Raw genomic sequence first — 19,618 nt, forward strand, 5'->3', positions numbered from 1 at the left:
TGAGGACTTATTCCAACAGACTTTGGGAACTGACTGCTTTTAATGAAAAGGCTGGTGCTGTGCTCTTTTTATTGTAATTTTGTGTAGATTTTTACTGGATCTTAAAAGTTTTAAATTCTACAGTGGTACCTCGAGTTACATACACTTCAGGTTACGTACGCTTCAGGTTACAGACTCCACTAACTGAGAAATAGTGCTTCAGGTTAAGAACTTTGCTTCAGGATAAGAACAGAAATCGTGCTCCGGTGGCATGGCGGTAGCGGGAGGCCCCATTAGCTAAAGTGGTGCTTCAGGTTAAGAACAGTTTCAGGTTAAGTACAGACCTCCGGAACGAATTAAGTACTTAACCCAAGGTACCACTGTATTGATGTTTAACAGTTTTTTAATGATTTAAAAAAATGTTTTTAGCTTTTCTTATTTAATTTGTAAGCTGCCTTGAGCCCCTCTCAGGGAAAAAGGCAGTGGTATTTTTTCTAGAAAAAGAAGTGCTGTAACTCATCGTGAATGCATCCCTTGTTCTCTTATAATGACTATGGCACCCACCTAAGAGGTGCCGTAACTGAGTTCTGGAGAATTTCAGCTAAAAAAAGCCCTGGATAAATATATGATGATTGTGATTAAGGCAGGGATGGGGAACCTGCAACCCTCCATATGTAGTTAGACTACAACTCTCATCATTCCTGACCATTGGCTATGCTTGCTGGGGCTGATGAGAATGGGAGTCCTACAACACCTGGTGGGCTACAGGTTCTCTATTCCTGGGCTAAGGGGACAGTGGAGCCTGCCTTTAATTGGTGGTAATTTATTTTAAGGAATTCTGGTGAGTGATTGTTTGCTGTGAATAAATAATCTAGAAAACATTAAATAATATAACACATTGGATGCTGTATTTTAATTCTCTGACATGAAGAAATTCACTTACCTTTTAAAGTAACAGCAGGCTACAGAGATACTGCAGCTTTCAAAGGCGTATGAAGTCAGCAAGAATACATTGTAGTAAGAAACATTTTGCCTTTTGTGTCAAACAGGAAATGTAAAGTTTATAGAATCAATTGTAAATCTATATCAATTTGACATGCTAACTGCATTTCCCCTAAGAATGGTTTAAATAGGTTTAATTTAAGTATATAATTACAGAATGCTATTACATTTCATTTTTTTCTGTGGCAGTATGGCAAAACAAACGCAATTTCTGCATTTACAGTTTTGCAAAATCCCTCAACCTCCCTCATTCCTTAATGTTAGAAAATATAATTTAGTAAATTGGTAGATTTGTTTGTTGCTTGGTCTATTTTTACTTTTCTACTGAGGAGCCCAAAAATGAGGATAAGTTGAAACACAATTGATTTGAAACTTAATTACTGGAGTTACTTCCAGTAGATGGTTCAGTTGACAATGATGAAAGTGGTGGTGTCTAGTTTGTTCTGGTTGGGATTGCAGTCCTTAAGAAATAGGTTTGCAGCTTGCGGGTGTTATTAGACCTGGCACTACATGGATACTGAAGTGGAGTCCGTGGTTCAGAGCAGTGTGATTGGTGCACAAGTCTGCAGTCTCTTCTCCAAAAACAATCTTTCCAGAGTGATCCATTCCCTGATAACATCTGGCATGACCTGTCCAAGACATTTTGGCATCAGAGAACCCCAAAACTGGACACACCTCCTTCCCACCAGGGAGGACAGGGCGAGTGAAGACTGAATTTAGGAACAAGGCAGGGGAGAAAGAGTAACATAGGGATCTGCTGCCCCCAGGGACCCTGCTGCCTGAGACAGTTGCCTCACATGGCTGACCCTGACATCTGGGTTAGATTATAGTGGCATGTTATATGTGGGGTTGCTTCTGAAATAGCAACTGGTTCAGAATGTGATGGCCAGGCTGCTAACTGGAATCTGCCATCCGAAATAAATTTTGCCAATGAGTAAAGGCCATAACTGACTCCCAGTTTGTTTCCAAAGACAATTTGAATTTCTTGATTTACCCTGTTAGCAGACCACTTGGAGCTGTTGGAAAATGCCCTAGGGTACCCCTTCAGCCCCCGAACTCCGAGCATCCTCCGATATGTGCAGTTCTGGAAAAGGCATTTCCCTTCTTCTCCAGTGCGCTTCAGTGACATGTATCAAATGATATATGCACACTCATCTTCTAGCATAACAGCAAGAAGCAGGAGACATCATAGAGTTAATCTACGTATTTGTTTATACACTGTATACAGACAAAGGAAGCATAGTGTCTTCTCTCTCCAGCTCTGAGAGAAGAACAGGTCACAAGTAAAAGCAAAAGTACAGTACAATAAGTACATACAGCAGAAGAGATAAGGCTGTCTTCTGTTCCCACACTCTTCCCAGACAGGCATGTGATTTACACCAATCTCATCTGCATCATCGGAGGCGTGAAATACTAACAGGGGCTTTACAGTATAGATTATCTTGAGAAGTTGGATCCTGCTAACAGAGGGTCCATGTTGTGCTCGGCCCCTGAAACTCTTCCCCAACTGGATTGTGGGTGGGGCTTGCCCCGCTCCAAGCCGGTGGTGCCACAGTTATGCCACTGGCCTTTAGCCAATCGGTATCGTGGCAAAGGTTGGGGGTATCTATTTGGCAGCGCGACATAGGGACCTCCTTTTGCTTCATGCTGCTGAACACCCGCTCACCCACCCATTAATTAGGTCGTATTTGGCCTTGCTTTGGACTTCGGTTGGTCGCCTGTTTTGGAACAGGGACCGGGTAGGAATTTTTCCCAATGTGGCAGATTGGCTGTGGCCACTTGGTTTTTGCCTACCTCTTAGCAAACGTCACAACTTTGTAAAGTTTGGTGGTTAAAGCTAGGTTTAGGGGAATGTGGGGAAGGGAGGTGCAGCCATCACCTGTCCCTCCAATGAATAGGAAGGGGGTTAAAGGAATCTGGGGGGTCTGGATCTCATCCGAAGCCTGGAGAGGGGCTAGGGCCATGCCAGGACCCCCGGGACCCCAGGGGTGAGCACCTGTCAATATACACTGATGGAGCTCCCCCTGCTGGTTGTTTACCCTTACAGGCTTCCTGCAGGGTGGGGCAGGAGCCAGATATAGTTTTGATACCAGTGCCTAAGTCAAGACCAGTCACATTTGTGTATTCAATAAAGTTGTGGCCCAAATTTGCCCATTAACATTTCAACTAAATTCTGTCTCCACTGTGTCTTTATTTCCATGAGGGATGGGTTTTGGGACTCGGAGCACAACTGCCTTCTACCATATAATACCTTCTACCCATTTGTTTTGAGATATCAGCTCCATGTTTTTTGTCCTCAAAGTTTAGGACAGAATACGTACCCAAAACATATCCACCTTGTATCTACCTTGCTGTCTTCTAAGTGCCAGAATAACAGTGCAATCCTATTTATGTTTACTTACGTTTAGTGGGGGGAGATAAAACACACTGCCCTCATAAGATGGTTTACATACAGTTTTTTTAAATATAAAAAATGGTATCAATAGCAATATTCACAATGTAAGCACTAATTTGAAAATGTTAATTAAAAAACCAGGCCCCACTGCTATATTAGTGTCTCTTCTCTGTTTCTGATGAGTTCAATCTACATAGATAAAATTGCCACTGAACATAAGCATTTAACTGTGTACTAATTCACACAGCTGATTCAATATACACGACGTCTTAGAGCACATCCAAGCTTAACTTTCTTTGGAAAGGCATCCAAAAATGCGTGTGAGAGATGTGTGCAGTCTTAAGAACGCAGATGTGTGAATTTAGGCATAGCTGATTAAACAAAAGTACCTGCTTGGCAGCTAAAGTGAAGTTAATTGGAAATTCTCCTTTTGTGCCTACAGAAATGTATCTTCTGCCGACAAAGAATTAAGAAAATATCTGGCGCCTGCATCCAGTGTTCCTACGGACGTTGCCCAGCTTCTTTCCATGTTACATGTGCTCATGCCGCAGGAGTGCTGATGGAACCAGATGACTGGCCTTATGTTGTCTATATCACATGTTTCAGGCACAAAATCAGTCAAAATGTGGTAAGGATTTGCATAATTTAATTCCCGTATTATTTGTTTCCATTTTATTCCATGTTGTTGTTTCTGAACCAGGTTAAAAAGCTTGCTAGTTCCTGGCTGTCACAGAACAATGAGAAAATGCCAAGACTGTATGGACTGGGTTTGAAAGGCAATGAATAATAGTTGTGTGCAGTGGTAAATTAATTTCATAGAAGGAGAGTTACTGTTTTAAATACTAAGCCCAGACAAGTCAGGGCTTTTTGCTCGGTTCTAAGCAAATGCATGTAGTTTGAGAAACTCTCTTTATTGTTTCATTATCTCATTATCCGGAGCTGAGCTCTGGCATTCAAAGCAAGTCCTGAGTCTGACAAATCCACACTATATCACTTTAAACTGATGGATGCAGTCTTGCTCTGAGGTAGGATAAAATTAAGCTGTAGGATTCTACCATTCCTCCTTGTCTGAACACTACATACAGTGCAGAACACATTCATAGCTTGTGGTCTGCTAAACCCCCTAGATCCCTTTTTACATGTACTGCCATCAAGTCAAGTCTCTCCCATACTGTAGTCTCATCTGATTCTTCCTGCCTAAATGCAGAACTTCACATTTATCTCTGGTTGAAATTCATGTTGTTGGCGCCCCATTCTCCATCCTGTCAAAATTATTTTTGAATCTGGTTTCTGTGTTTGCAGGTATTAGCTACCCCACCCAGTTTGGTGTCATCTGCAGATTTGATGAGCAACCCCCCCCCCACTTTCTGCCAAGTCATTTATAAAGAAGTTAAACAAGACTGGGCACAGACCAGAACTCTGCAGCCCCCCCATTGATCATTTCATATATACCAGGCATGTCCAACCGGTCGATTGCAATCTACTTGTCAACCGTGGGGCGTCCCTGGTCGATTGCATGATCCTGATGGAGCCCCCCCCCCAAAAAAAAGCTCAACAACTCTGAACAATCCTCCTCCCAAAAAACTCAAAAACTTTGGTCAATCCAGTGGGTAGATAACTGTCATTTTTTTATAGTGGGAGTAGATCGCAGTCTCTTGGGAGTTGGACATGCCTGATATATACAAATCACAGACTTCCTGATGACACCTTCTGTGTAGCCAGTCATTCACTTGTGCTGTACTTCTGTCTCTTCTGAGGCCATGACCTTCAACAAGGAAGGAGTGGTGAAAACACCACCTGTGTCCCAGTGTCCTTCACCTTTCTACTCAGAGTCTCATAGCGATTTGCAATAGGTGTAGTGCCATGCCTGCCATTGTTACTTGTTCCCACATGTTTCAGCAGCAAGGGATAAAAGTCAGTGGGTTTGACGAGACTTTATCATGTCAAAAGGGAACTATTTCAAAGCCAGTTTTTCTAAGGACTGTGAAGTTGACCTTCTTTCCAAGGGCTGAAGTGCCATAACATGTGTTATTTATCATAGGTCTTCCAGGACCTTTATAATCACTATAAAAATAACAGAAAAGGTTAGCTTTCTGTCCTCATACATAGGAGGCAAGATAAAACTTTATAATACTTATTCATAGTATTTCATTTCCACACAGAAGGCCAAGATTACCTTTCTTCTTCATTGTGATTTGCTGTGGCTCATATTTTTATATGACTACCTTAGTTCATTCATTGCTCATGTTACACAAAAGAAATCGCGCTGTCCAAACCGCAGCCTGCACAGTAATCCAGAAAATGCCACAGATGTTTATCTGATCTAATTCAGTTCTTTGCATAACAGCTGTCCCTCTGATCAAAAATTGCATTCTTTGCATCTATAAATTCTTAGGCTTCTGTGGTAGAAAATCTTTTTTTGGAACATGTTTATCAATAACACTTTCTGTGAGATACATTTTTCCAGGAATGGGAAATCGAAAACTCTTAACATTGGGGTAAATTACTGTTTTTTGAACTTTTAATGGCATTTTTTTTAAAAACCCCAAAAAACCCAAACACAATCCACCAGCAGAGGACTGCACACAACAACTGTCGCCACCAGAGGTAGGGCAGCACAGACTTTCCAGATGAAATGTAGGGCAAACATAGGTCCAGGAAAAATGGGAGCAGATCCACAAATCCTTAAATGACTCACCAAGAGTCAAGTGTGCAGGCAGATATATAGAAGGGACAGTTACTAATCTGGTGCCTTTCAGCTGTTCTGGACTACAGCTTCCAGCCAGCACAGTGGGAGGGCACCAGGTTTGCAAAAGCTGCAGTGAGGCTGAAGGCAGCTCAGCATTGGGAGTGGCTCATACCAAAACAATCAAATTATATTCACGATGAATTGGAGTAAGTGAACATTTCACCCATGAGAAGTTCTAGATTTAGGTTATTAAAAACACACACACATTTTTATTAGGTTTTATACAAATACAAGAACCATTAAACACTTACCCAGCAGTACATCTGACGGTGTTTGTTTTATCCCTGGACTCTAGACATAAACTTACACATTCAACATTGAAACATATTAGATTCAGGTTTGAGGAGTCGCTTGGCAAAGCATCCTTTGGGGGTCCCTCTCCTTCACCTTTGGGCCTTGTCAGGCTTACCTGGTGGTGGTAGTGTTCCAAACGGCAGTGGGCAGCTGGGTCTAGCTTTAGTTTTAATTTCATACCACGTCACAGAGCAATGCTATGCTAGGGACATTGTGGAAATGTAATGGTGGCTAGAACCAGTTGACTGGGGCTACTGAGAATGCCAAGATGGGGTAGGGCAGGGCAGAGTATCTACATATGTGTTGAGGCCCTAGCAGCTGCCCAAGGATGCCCTGGCTACAAGTGCTACTGACCACTGCTGAATTCTGCACCACTTCTGCTCTTATTTCCTGATATATAGTTCATTATAACTTACCCCTTTCAATGCACAGGGCTGAGAAGTGAGAGGGGAACTCAAGATCTGTGGACATCAGGGGCCCTGGACTCTTTTTGGACTGCTTGCTCCATTTTTCACCCGTACAGCAAGAGCCATTCTGCTTCCAAACCTGGTTAGGTGTGACCCCTGGTTAACCACTGCAGATACAATGCCTAGCTACCACGGTTTCATACTGGCAGGAAGAGAATGGGGTCTTTGCATTTAAGTAGTACAGGGCAAGGTGTAGGTAATATGAATTTCTTCAAGGACACACCAATATATACAACCATAATTCCACAATCAACAATGGAATATTGATAAAGGCCCATCTTTTAAAAATCAAATCCACTATGTATTGCAGTTTTAAAGCAATGAGACATGGTTTAATCCAAAACGTTTACTGAGGTGTTTCAAAGTATTTTGATATATTCATCTTGTAGGTACTCGCGATTTAGTTCTCCGAATGTATTGAATACTTTGCTGCTCTCAAAGGTTACAATCATTAGGTAATAAAGGGCAGGTAATCAGTCTGCATATGTCACATTTTTTTTCCAGCTAAGTAGATTTCTAATTTTGAAACATCTTCCTCTCTAAATCAGTTATACATTTGAACATTTCCTGTTTTCTCTACATTTTATTATCTGCCTATAGCCATAGAGCCTGCTGGGTGATGGAAACCAGTGGCTCATGAGAATGCATGAGACAGAGATCTCCTTGGCCTGGCACACTGCTACCCTGTGTCCCAGAGCAACGGAGAATGAAGCAATCCTAAAGCCGTTGTTTCTCACCATATATATCATAAGGCCCTACCCAAATGTAGCAACTGGTTTGAAAATGTGATGAACCCTTGGACATTTTTGTAATAGATACAAGCTTTCTTTAATCTACGCTTTATCTACTGGGAGCTGATACACTCATTTTGATTGCAAGTGGCGATTGCAGAAGCCTGTGTGGCAGTGTGACACATGCTAATGATTCCATGCTTCTGAAACTGCAGGCAAAGCAGGTACCTGAATGCATCCTCAGGACCGCTGTGAGCCATGATTTTCATCTCCAGTTCTGCAAGCAAACAAATGTATATCTGCGCATAGGATTTTAGCATCAGCAAAAAGATCTTTGGAGTTGTATGTGGCTTTCAGAGACACCTTAAGCAGAATGACTATAGCATTTTGACAGCCTGTCACTTCAATAGGATGCTGCTGCTGCTGCAACCATTTCTCTATTTAGTGTTGGTGGTAAAGGCGTCGGCAATACTGTTCTCAGGAGCTCTTTAGGGAATGCAAGAGGCATTGCTGAATGTGTGACTGGTAAGAAGGACTCGCCAAGCAAAGCCTCTTGCATTGTCAATGCTGTATTGTCTCCTTTCAGCCATGAAGGTGGCATTGACAGCCAGATGGAATGGATGATAGGTAGATGTGGAGGAAAGCAGTGGGGTGGTAGCTGGGATTTGGCAAGAGAAGGGAAGCAGCCAGGCCCATGCAGAGGGGTGGAGGGAAGCCGGGTACATTTGCCCCTGGCCTCACTGGGGCTAAGCCAGGGACCAGCTGCTTTTTTTGTTTGAGTTTATAACTTTATTCTAACAAGACTCCCGCCCCAGGCCTCAGAAGCTGCTGCAACCTCTGCAGATTATTAGGAAGTGGGAAGAGAGTGAAAAACGAGCCAGATGGAATAGCAAAGCCACAACTCTCTCTCACCCCATGTACATTTCATATGAGAACTGCTAAATTGATCGTCTGTTTACTAGCCCTCAATAAAACACTTGAAACAAGACAAATTATATTTTATCAATTTCAGTCAAAAGCTCACCTACAATGCTTCACGTTTTCTGTGCAAGTTCTTGACTCTAGAAGTGAGCGGCTTGGGCTAAGAGAGATGTTTCTAAACAGTTGCTTTCTGACAGTTGTGGCTGTGGCAAAGAAGGCCTTCATTCATCTGTTTATTTCATAAAATTTATACATCGCTTGATTGTTAAAAAACAACAACCCTCAAAGCAGTTTAGAAAAGATAAAACAGTAAAATCAAGAAAAAATTGCAACCCTACTTTAAAGTACAGTGGTACCTCAGGTTAAGTACTTAATTCGTTCCGGAGGTCCGTTCTTAACCTGAAACTGTTCTTAACCTCAAGCACCACTTTAGCTAATGGGGCCTCCTGCAGCTGTCGCGCCACTGGAGCACAATTTCTGTTCTCATCCTGAAGCAAGGTTCTTAACCTGAAGCACTATTTCTGGGTTAGTGGAGTCTGTAACCTGAAGCGTATGTAACCCGAGGTACCACTGTATAAAAAACTTAAAATACTAAAAGAGATTAATATTACTTCAACCTTATAAGCACCTGGGTAGGCTTGTCTAAACAGAAATGTTTTTAGCAGGCACCAAAAAGAGTACAGTGAAGGTGCTTGATCTCAATAGGCAGGGACTTCCAAAGTTGTAAGTGCTGCCACACTGAACAATTTCATAAATGTGGAACGGGTATTATGTGGCACCTACAGCAGTGCCAATTGAAGTGGTCATGTGGTCACATGTAGGGTAAGGTGATCTCGTAGTTGTAAGCTGGTCTCAGTTTTTTAAGGGATTTATATATCAATAGTAACACCTCAAACTTGGTCTGATAGCAAATCGGCAATCAGTTCAGATCTCTGAGCACAAGTCTTTCATGAGTCCTGGTCATCAGACACAAAGAATCCTTAGATGTACAGGACCCAGTGGATTGAAACGAGCGAGACAAATTTTGCGGCTGATATAACAATGTGTGTTTAATTCTTGCTTTCTAGAAAACCAAAGCCTTCGAGAAAACGGTCTCAGCCGGCCAAACTGTCATAGCGAAACACAGGAACACACGGTACTATAGCTGCAGAGTAAAAGAAGTTACATCTCAAGTTTTCTACGAAGTCATGTTTGATGACGGTTCCTTCAGCCGGGACACCTTCCCTGAAGACATTGTGGTAAGTATTTATTTTAAGAAACTGATTTTTATTTTTATTTTTGAAAGTTAAATAAGGAAAATTGAACAATTTCTTCTGACCTTTCAACAGGGATAATTAACTTAATATTCTGCTCGTGTTTGTTATTTCTTGCTGCAGAGAATTATTACTTTCTCAGGGGCTTCCCAACCTTGTTTGTTCTAATTAGTATCCACCATTTCGTCAAATGAATCAAAACTAATCTTCCAAAGTCTTTTAATTAAATAAGAAGTATGTTTTTAATAAAAGATATTAGAGTGGGAATTCCACATATTGTAATGTGTCTCTGAGAGATAATATTACAAAATTCCTTGATGAATTGAGAAAAAGCCCATGTTCAAATATGTAATAGGCAGAACGGTTCTCATGAATCTAGTATGATGACTTGTTTACATCTTGGATGTGTCTGTAATATTCCATTGCCTAATGATACTAAATCAGAAGGGAAATGGCATTGTTTTCAACATTTCACAACATGCATTTCAGTGCATGTTTAAACCAACATTTTATTATAGCAATTAATCAGTGCTTCATGTTCTTATATGGTGCAGTAAATTCAGGGTGATTCTGCCTTGCCTTGCATGTAACACAACTTGTATGCACTCTGGTATTGTGGTTGGTCCCTTTGCACTTTTCTCATCCTGGGAGTGCTGCATCTTGGGCTGATGTCTGGCCTCCTGTCAAAATTCTTCAGGCTCCATTACATCAGTCAGACGTTGCCAGGATATGGCAGCGATACATTTATTCCTCAGGCTGGCCCTTTCCTTTTCTATCCATTGTGCTTCGGAAAAGAAAAAAAAGTTGCAATGCTGGCTTAGCATCTGGTTTTAGATGTTTAAAAATACTGAAAGGGTTTCTGAGCACAATTCAAAGTGTTGGTCCTGAACTTTAAAGCCCAAACAGCCTCAGCCCAGTATACCTGAAGGGGTGTCTCCATCCCCATTGTTCAGCCCGAACACTGAGGTCCAGCGCTGAGGGCCTTCTGGCAGTTCCCTCACTGCGAGAAGTGAAGTTACAGGGAACCAAGCAGGAAGCCTTCTCGGTAGTGGCACCCGCCTTGTGGAATGCCTTCCCACCAGATGTCAATAAACAACTACCAGACTTTTAGAAGACATCTAAAGGCAGCCCTGTTTAGGGAAGCTTTTAATATTTGATGGATTACTGTATTTTAATCTTTTGTTAGAAGCCTCCCAGAGTGTCTGGGGAAACCCAGCCAGATGGGCGGGGTATAAACAAACAAATTATTATTATTATTATTATTATTATTATTATTATTATTATTATTATTATTATTAAAATGTGGACTTCAAACTCCTAAGGTATAACAGTCCTGAGAGCCAACTGTTGAACTCTTTAGCCAGTGCAGAGTATGTGATTTTGGGCCATTGTTTTTGTGATATGCATGATTGATGAGTCATCATCTTGAATCTTGTACATTATCTGACAGTTGGGGTCTTTTGGATGGATTTGTATGTAAACAATGCTTTTTTCAAATATCTGCTGTGATTTCAGGCCCACATTTTGGTTTGCTTGTGAAGTCTTCATGAGGTGTTAGAAGACTAGCCAATAAAGATGTCTTCCTCTCTTGCAGACCAGTCCTGTTTTGCTAATCTCCATGTCCATGTATCATAGTATCCTGGGAATCTCTCCTACTGCACTTAAATAGATATCTTCTAGAGAAACAGGAACTTCTGTCAGATGTTTGTACACATCCTTGTGTAAGAGGCCTATGAGCTCCAACTACAATGAATAAGGATTGCACAGGTTTTATATGGTCAACTTGGGATTCGAGTTGTGAGTCTAGTGCCTCCCTAATAAATGAAAAAGGCTGCAGAATTGTGCTCACATGGTGGGATTGACAGCAAAGAACTTCACATGTGGCGTTCAGTTTGTAGATAACAACTGTAGGAAAAACGAGTGCTATTGACATTGAAGAACTATAAAGAGAATTAACTATTGGAGGCAGGAAGATTGATGAGACACAACAAAGAATGAAAGTGTTAGTTTGGCTCCACTGTCCTAATTTGGCAGACTGATAGTACTGTGGGATTTAAAAAAAAAAAAGCATTGGTCATGTATTTCCCTTTGCTAATTGCAAATATAAAGCATAGAACATGGATAGCTGGAGCTGGATAGCTCAGTTGGTTAGAGCACGGTGCTGATAATGCCAAAGTTGCAGGTTCAATCCCCATAAGGGACAGCTGAATATTCCTGTATTGCAGGGCGTTGGACTAGATGATCCTCAGGTTCCCTTCCAGCTCTATGCTACTGTCACTGGATAGAGCACAATGAAATTGGCCAAGGTTTTACAATCTTCAGGCTAGGTCAGTATGCTGCAAGCCTGCTATCACAAATGTCCGTCTTCTCTCACCTGTAGGTATGCATGCTGGTCTCTGCTGTTGTCTTACAGTTGGTTTCAGGAAGCAAAGCTGCCCTTCAAACATTATTAGCAGAGATTATACTGTTTTCCTTGCTAAGTCCTTACTTATAAAAGGGTCTAATGCCTTTTTTGGAAGTATAACGCTCAAAGTGGGGCAGTTTCAAAGCAGTGTGTGATGGATTTAGCTGTTCACCTCTCACTGGTGATAAAGGAAGCCGTGCAGCTAAATTCCTGCTACGGCCCTTTGAAAAGCTACTTCTTTGTTTGGAATATTATAAAAAGCATCATTAATGACTGAGGATGCCTTGATTTAAGGAACATCGAGATATATGAGGCTGTGTTCCTTAGTGGAAGCCACCATTTTCTTTCCACCTGCATCAGAGCTTGAGCTGTGGGAGAGAGGAAAACTGCTTACCACCCAAGTGGGGTGGTTTGATTTGGTGCTAAGAGGAAATGTAATCAGGCCTGGATATGCCTCAGTGCTTCTCAGATAGTAGAGGAACAACATATAATTGTTTGAAGCAAATGCCAAAGAACTTTCAGATTCCGTAGAGAAATCTTTGTGTGTTTTCATTAGATAATATACCTGTAGCATCAGTAACAGGAAGGATTCCTCCCCCAAAAAAACCCTGCCTTCCTAATCCGTGCAATGTGCATATCAGGTGTTAGTGCCACTGGGAGGACTTATTCATCAAATTTTGTGCGACGGCAATGTTGCTGCCTATTGAAGAAGCTATTTCTCTAATCTGTTTCCCTGTTCAGCTAGCTCCCAAAGATAGCAAAAGCTTTCTGCTTTACGTGTTCAAGCCACTGCACAATTTCCGTTCAGTTCACAATTGCATTTATGGGAGACAAGCCACCATTTCGTGTCTGTACAGCCTTTGGTAAGATTGCTTGCAAGGAGAAAGAAGGGGTTTGGGGGAAATTGCAGCCCCCCCAATTTTCAGTTCCTTGGTTCATACAGGTCAGGGAAGACACTGTCTTTATTTCTACTACATGTTTTGAAATTTACAGCAACATTTACCAAAGCCAACAGTCCAAATTTGTTAAGCATACCTATTCAAATCAATGAGAATGATTCATGAATGCGTCTCCAGCTTACCCTAAGTTATTTTTAACTTGAGGAAGTATGAAGAGCATTTTGGTGGTTTTCCAGTCATCCCTGCAGAGGAAGAAATTTGACAAAAAATAATAAAAAATCAGATGTGGATTGTGTGTGTGAATTCCTCTAGTTCTCAGCCACTATATCTAAGACCAGAATAGTTTGCCCTTGTAGATTAGATCCTGAATTCTGTACATACAGTTCTGAACATTACTCCTTAATATTTTTGGAAGAGAAGCATGTAGCAATAACTTTATCCTGTAGTTGTCCTCACATGTATGTCATTTCCCAGTGGCTTGGACACTGACACGCAGAGAGAGGGGTCAGCTGTGCCAATAGCACCAGCCCTGACACAGCCTGAGTTGAGCAGCCTGGAGCCATCTGAATATGGGACCCCCAACCTAGACTCCCAGAGATTGCATCTCCTGAGCCAGATCCCTCTCCCACCCCATGGAACCAATACCCCCTATTCCAAGAGCCAGAAATAATGAAATATCAAGGAGTGTTGAACTTGAGGGCTGCTACTTTAAGAATCTCCATTGTCCATCAAAAGGAAAGGACCTAGGAGAGGTAGGCCCAGTAGCTATAAAGGGGCTCAGTTTGAACCCAATGCCTGTTGGAACATGTAGTCTCTTCCCTAGGACATGTCTCTGACAGCTTTGGCTTTTTAGTCCTAACTCATAATCTCTGAGTAAATACTGCTCCTGCTTGCCAGTCATCTGCTCTGGTTGCCTGCTTCAGAATGCTGCCTGACCCACTTCCTCCAGAAACTCTGTGGTTTTTTCCATGCCAGGACTGAAAACAGGTCCTGGCAGCATTCTGTAGGGAGCATCAATGGATCATGAATTCTGGAGATAGGAGCCACCCCGAGGTTCACAAAAAAATAGCCCCCACGGGAGGCTGTTTGTGTATTTAGCATATAAGCACTAAATAAATATTCAGGAAGCTAATAATAGTTTCCAAGCTAATAATAGTTGGGTTGCCATATTACAAAAAGTGAAATATTCCAGATATGTCTGGGAAATTCCGGGCGTATGGCAACCCTAGTTTCCCAAACTTGGGTCTCCAGCTGGTTTTGGACTACAACTCCCATCATCCTTGGCTAGCAGGACCAGTGGTCAGGGATGATGGGAACTGTAGTCCAAAAAAGCTGGAGACCCAAGTTTGTACCATTTATACCATGACCCTTATTTTAACTCATATTGAGAAAATGTCTTTGGGTTGATACCAACCACAGTGCTTTCATAGTCAAAAGTGACATTTGAGTCCCAGTTTCCAAAGTCCACATTGTAGCACTGTTCACTGATCTACACTGTTGGTCATTTAAGGATGTTTAGAACAGGAGTCTAAACCGTTAGTGAGAAAATTGCGGCTGGGAGCTGGTGGCCTGGCTATGGACACTCCATTGCATTCATAGTCAAGGTATGGTTTGTATCCAGGTTTCTCAGTACCCTTGAGCCACACGTATGTTAGAAACATACATGTTTATAGAACTGGAGTATAAAGCCATCAGAGAGAAAGAAAAGAAGATATTCCATTTCAGTTTATAAAACACTAATGCTGAAATGTATCTCAGTCTTTGGACTGTTCTGCATTTTCAAGACTCTCGGGGGATATTCCAAATGCCCATGAGTTCTTGTTCTGTGCAGTCTTAAAAATGCCCAGATATGTGTGTTCTGTGGAGTATATAGCACTGTGCAGTTAAACTCAGCCTGCGAGTCACAGCAGTCAAAAACAGTAATAAAAGACATATTACTACATGACTCAGGCTGTCAATCCAAGTAAATGTGACACAATTTACAGATTATTATTATTATTGGTCTACCAGTCTTTTCCAAAATGGATGTTTCCTCACCCGAAAGAGACAAACATGAATAGAAATTTGAGGATTTTTCCTCATTTTTTTTTTTTTAAAGCCAACATCGATACACGGAGCCCTTAACAGAATTATGCTGACACTAATGTAACTGCATCCTTTCAAACAGAGGACCCGAGAGAGCCTTCACTGAGATGAGAATGGTGACGATTAAGCCCCATCAGTCTGTGCTTCAAATTCATCTCCAGCTATGAAAAAAGGAAGAGAGCCATTTAGAAATGTGACAGCAAAAGTACATCACAGAAATTTTCTAAAGACTACTTCTGCATTTCCAAATACACCTAAATTTCACAAAACATCAAATTACCATCTTTGGCTTCCTTTGTAATGGAATTGGGTACATTTTTATGATCATGCATTTGAACAAAAACGTCAGCATAATAACATGACAAATGGAATGCTATTTAAAAATAAGAGTTCTTCCACCCACGTGGATGTCTTAGCCACAGATTTCCATAACTGAACATGTGCATGAGCACCCAATGGCTGTACGTTATAGCCAATTAGCATCCCACAAGAGAGCTGTCAGTGTGCTAGGTAAAGGTAAAGGGACCCCTGACCATTAGATCCAGTCATGGCCGACTCTGGGGTTGTGGCGCTCATCTCGCTTTATTGGCCGAGGGAGCCAGCATACAGCTTCCGGGTCATGTGGCGAGCATGACAAAGCCGCTTCTGGCGAACCAGAGCAGCGCACAGAAACGCCGTTTACCTTCCCGCCGGAGTGGTACCTGTTTATCTACTTGCACTTTGATGTGCTTTCGAACTGCTAGGTGGGCAGGAGCAGGGACCAAGCAACGGGAGCTCACCCCGTTGCGGGGATTCGAACCGCCGACCATCTGATCGGCAAGCCCTAGGCTCTGTGGTTTAACCTACAGCGCTACCCACGTCCCGTCAGTGTGCTACGAGAAATAAATTAATGAAACAAAGACCCTTGTGATTCCAGTGTACCAACACACAGAGGGAGCTATCCACTGAGTCTCTGCATTATCCACTATCCCTTTGGCCTGGCATGAAAGATAAACTTTTCCGATATACGAGTGAGGTATGCCTCAAAATTTAATTCAGAAACCAAGTATGCTTCTGCTGCCAGAAAACTGGAGACTCAGCTACATTACTAAGAAAAAGCATGTTATATGCGTTATAACACTGTGACACCACATGGCGCTGTGGAGGTACGTCTTCCGCCAATGTGATCTCCCACTTGGAGGTTTAAGGCGTGTTTTCTAGGAACGCTTTTTTGATGTGTCTAGATCCAGCCAGGAAAACCCACATTAGAACAATAGGGAAGGGTGTGTATCAAGTAGCTTTGCTACTTGCAGTGTTTACTTTATTCCTTCTCTTTAAAATAAATAAGTAAGTTCCCTATCCTGGATTTGAACTGGTAAGGAAACCTGATTTTAGAATGGCATTTTCTATCTCATAACGTTATGCAGTGGCTTTCCCTTCAGCAACGATTGATGTCATGCCAACAGAAACATGCCAGCAATTATTAAGAGAGGTTAACTCGTGTAATCTGCTGATTAGGCTGCGCTGTATATCATTCCTATTATGTACTCCCAAGATTCAGCTTCCTTTAGAAGGAAGCTGCAGGAGGCTTGTGGCATTTTGTAACATTTGCATTTCTTTACAGTTCTTTACAGTTGAGCATACGTAGAGATTCACCGCTTAACACTCCACAAACACCCCAAAGTGCAACTAGTACCCTCAGATTCTTCCAGAGAGCAACTCAGCTCTCTGTCTGCTTCCAGTTTGAAGTAGATTTGAAGCTGCTTCAGTCTTACCCACCTCCCCGTTTTTTTGCCGCATCCACATGATGCTCTCATCCGAGTGGCAGCCTTCACTACCCACACCCAATCCATTCCCCCCCCCCCAATCCATGGATAACCTGATAAGAGAAGTATTTACAAAATTAAAGCATGTGTTACCCAACTGTGAATGCACTGAAGTGCATTGTGAGAGCAGGGTTTGTATAGGTTTCATTAGGTTCCATCTAACACTACAACACCTAATTCCATTTTGCTCAAAGAAAAGGATGCAGTCTGCTCTTTTTATAAGAATAAAATATCCCACAGAATTATTGTTGCTTCTCAGGCTCTCATTAGGGGCAGTTTAAACATTCTTGATGGACTAAATGTTTTCTCATTGCTCCAGCATTATTGTGCATATATGTACAGTCATACCTTGGATCCTGAATGCCTTGCGAGTCGAACATTTTGGCTCCTGAACCCTGCAAATCCAGAAGTGAGTGTTCCGGTTTGCGAACGTTCTTTGGAACCCGAATGTCCAACGTGGCTTCCACGGCTTCTGATTGGCTGCAGGAGTTTCCTGCAGCCAATCGGAAGCCGCACCTTGGTTCCTGAACGTTTTGGAAGTTGAATGGACTTCTGGAACAGATTCCGTTCGACTACTGAGGTACCACTGCAGATATATAGAGATAGAGCACAATAGTTGGAAAGTGGGGGAAGGCCGTTGGGGGGGGGGGAAGCCCCTGAGCTTCATTGTGGGAGGAGTATTTTTTGTTGTGCATTTATCAAGGAAGACAAAGCTTTGGGGGCGGGCAATGAAGAGGGCTGGTGAATCTGTTTGGGGTCCCACAGTAGATTGGAAAACAAGGCTCCATCTTAGATCCCTGCAGAATTCTGACAATTACACATTTCAGAAACCAGGCTCTTTCACTCAAACAGTTTGAACTAGCACATACAGTCATGCATGTACAGTTCTCCCAAGCTAGATATGGTCAAAGAGGCTTTTGAGATGCTTGCAACAAATTTTCAGAGTTCTTCTTTCCATTAGTTTTAATAGCTTGAGTAGATAAATTTTATTAGTTGCTTTCATCTCTGTCATCATATATATTTCTATGATAAGCTTGTCTATTGCTGAGCTGTTAATACTAATTACAGTGGTCATGTTCTTTATGAAAACTATCACTTTGTAAGCACAACTGTGAAAGCTTAATCACTCACACCCAAATTTCAAGCTAATGCACACAGAAATGGCTTAAGCAGAATGGACAGCTTGCATTTAGTGTATTAACTGAATGGGCTTGTTGACATTTCAGTTCAGTCCTGAGGGATATGATTCCCATCTCAGGGAACCCCAATTCAGTCACCTTTACAACTTTGCTACAGGAACCCTTCTTTTCCCCCTAGATTTTAAACAGTGTGTGCTCACTCTTTGTGACAGTTCCCGTACTCCTTCTCTTGCAATCTTTTTAAATATATATTGCCACTCCAAACCCTTGCTGAAACAATCATTAAATTTTCTATTACTACAGTGAATAGCCCATTATAAAGTTGGTAGGAGCTTTGATTTCTTCATGCACCTACTTTTTTTTTATCAAAAGGTAGAAAAAGTGGTATATCTTAGAAACATTTAACCAAAGACAATTGGAGAGCCTGGTGTATATTAAAATAAAGCAGCTATGCATATTGGGCCGGCAGCTTGGATGTTATGCCTAGAAAGATTTGTTGCCACTGCTGTTGTTGCCAGACCACAGATGAGCAGAGCAGATCAGACATTCAAGAGAGCAGGAGTTCTTCTCTGAATGGGATTAAAATCTAAACCAGAGGTGGGTCATATGCTCACCATGATTGAAGGCAGGCCGGTATTGCTTTCACCCAGTTGCCAGTTAGGAGATTCATATAATGATGATAAATAATAAAAGCATAAATATAATGTTGCATAGATAACTATCATGCTTACGTGATTTACTAATGTAATTAGCCATCCAGTTCCTTTTGCTGGTAAGAGAGACTGATTATAAAGGCCATGACATTATTACAATGGAAATATTGTCATCAGCGGACACTCTAAATTGCAGCTAACGCTCCAAAATCTTTCTAGAGGCACCAGTCAAAACTCATCAGCTCTACACTGATCTGTATTTCCTCTCTGTGTTGATACAACCCACACTCACTTAGGACCGTTCTTTACAGGGGAACCCCTACGTTCATTGCTGCAGCCTGAATCTGCTTAGACTTGTTTTTAACCATCCTCGGTGTATATCTGTTATACACCTTGGGCCTACTTCACATATCTTCTCAACTCTGGAGAGTGTTAACACCAATTTCTAACATTATTTTCCTTACAGAGCCATTATCCCACATTAAGATTTTTTCTTTGCCCTGTAAACATGTTTAAACAGCACTGCTAGAAAAGACTTTGTATCCAATGTTTGGTAAACCACTAAGGCAGGGTTGGGGAACCCTGTGGTCCTTCAGAAGTTGCTTCTATCATCCCTGAGCATGGAGCCCTGTTGTCTGGGGTTGATGAGAGCTGAAGTCCAACAACAAACGGCGGCCACAGGCTTCCCACCCCTCCACCACTGGAAGGAAAATCTACAACTGGGGAAGCCACCTTCTTAGTATTTCTAGCTGTGAAACTGGCACACTGATAATCAAGAAAGTTATCCAGGTTGAACTTCAAGACCAATGTAGCATATTAAGGAGAAGGTATTCTGTGTTCCT

At 41.9% G+C, this 19,618-nt stretch overlaps 1 protein-coding gene across 2 annotated transcripts in view; it reads left to right on the top strand.

The window, feature by feature from the left end:
• KDM4C (lysine demethylase 4C) overlaps window positions 1–19,618 on the top strand; it is a gene marked incomplete at its 5' end in the record, with an annotated part of 186,131 nt that overhangs the window by 154,534 nt on the left and 11,979 nt on the right. For both annotated transcript variants that reach the window (XM_081894004.1, XM_081894002.1), the window contains 2 exons: window positions 3,819–4,004; window positions 9,606–9,776. In XM_081894004.1, the coding sequence (XP_081750130.1) occupies window positions 3,819–4,004; window positions 9,606–9,776 (357 nt within the window). The remainder of the gene's footprint in view (window positions 1–3,818; window positions 4,005–9,605; window positions 9,777–19,618) is intronic.

Source organism: Podarcis melisellensis (genome assembly GCF_964234715.1).
Source record: "Podarcis melisellensis genome assembly, chromosome: 17".
NCBI classification, from domain to species: Eukaryota; Metazoa; Chordata; class Lepidosauria; order Squamata; family Lacertidae; genus Podarcis; species Podarcis melisellensis.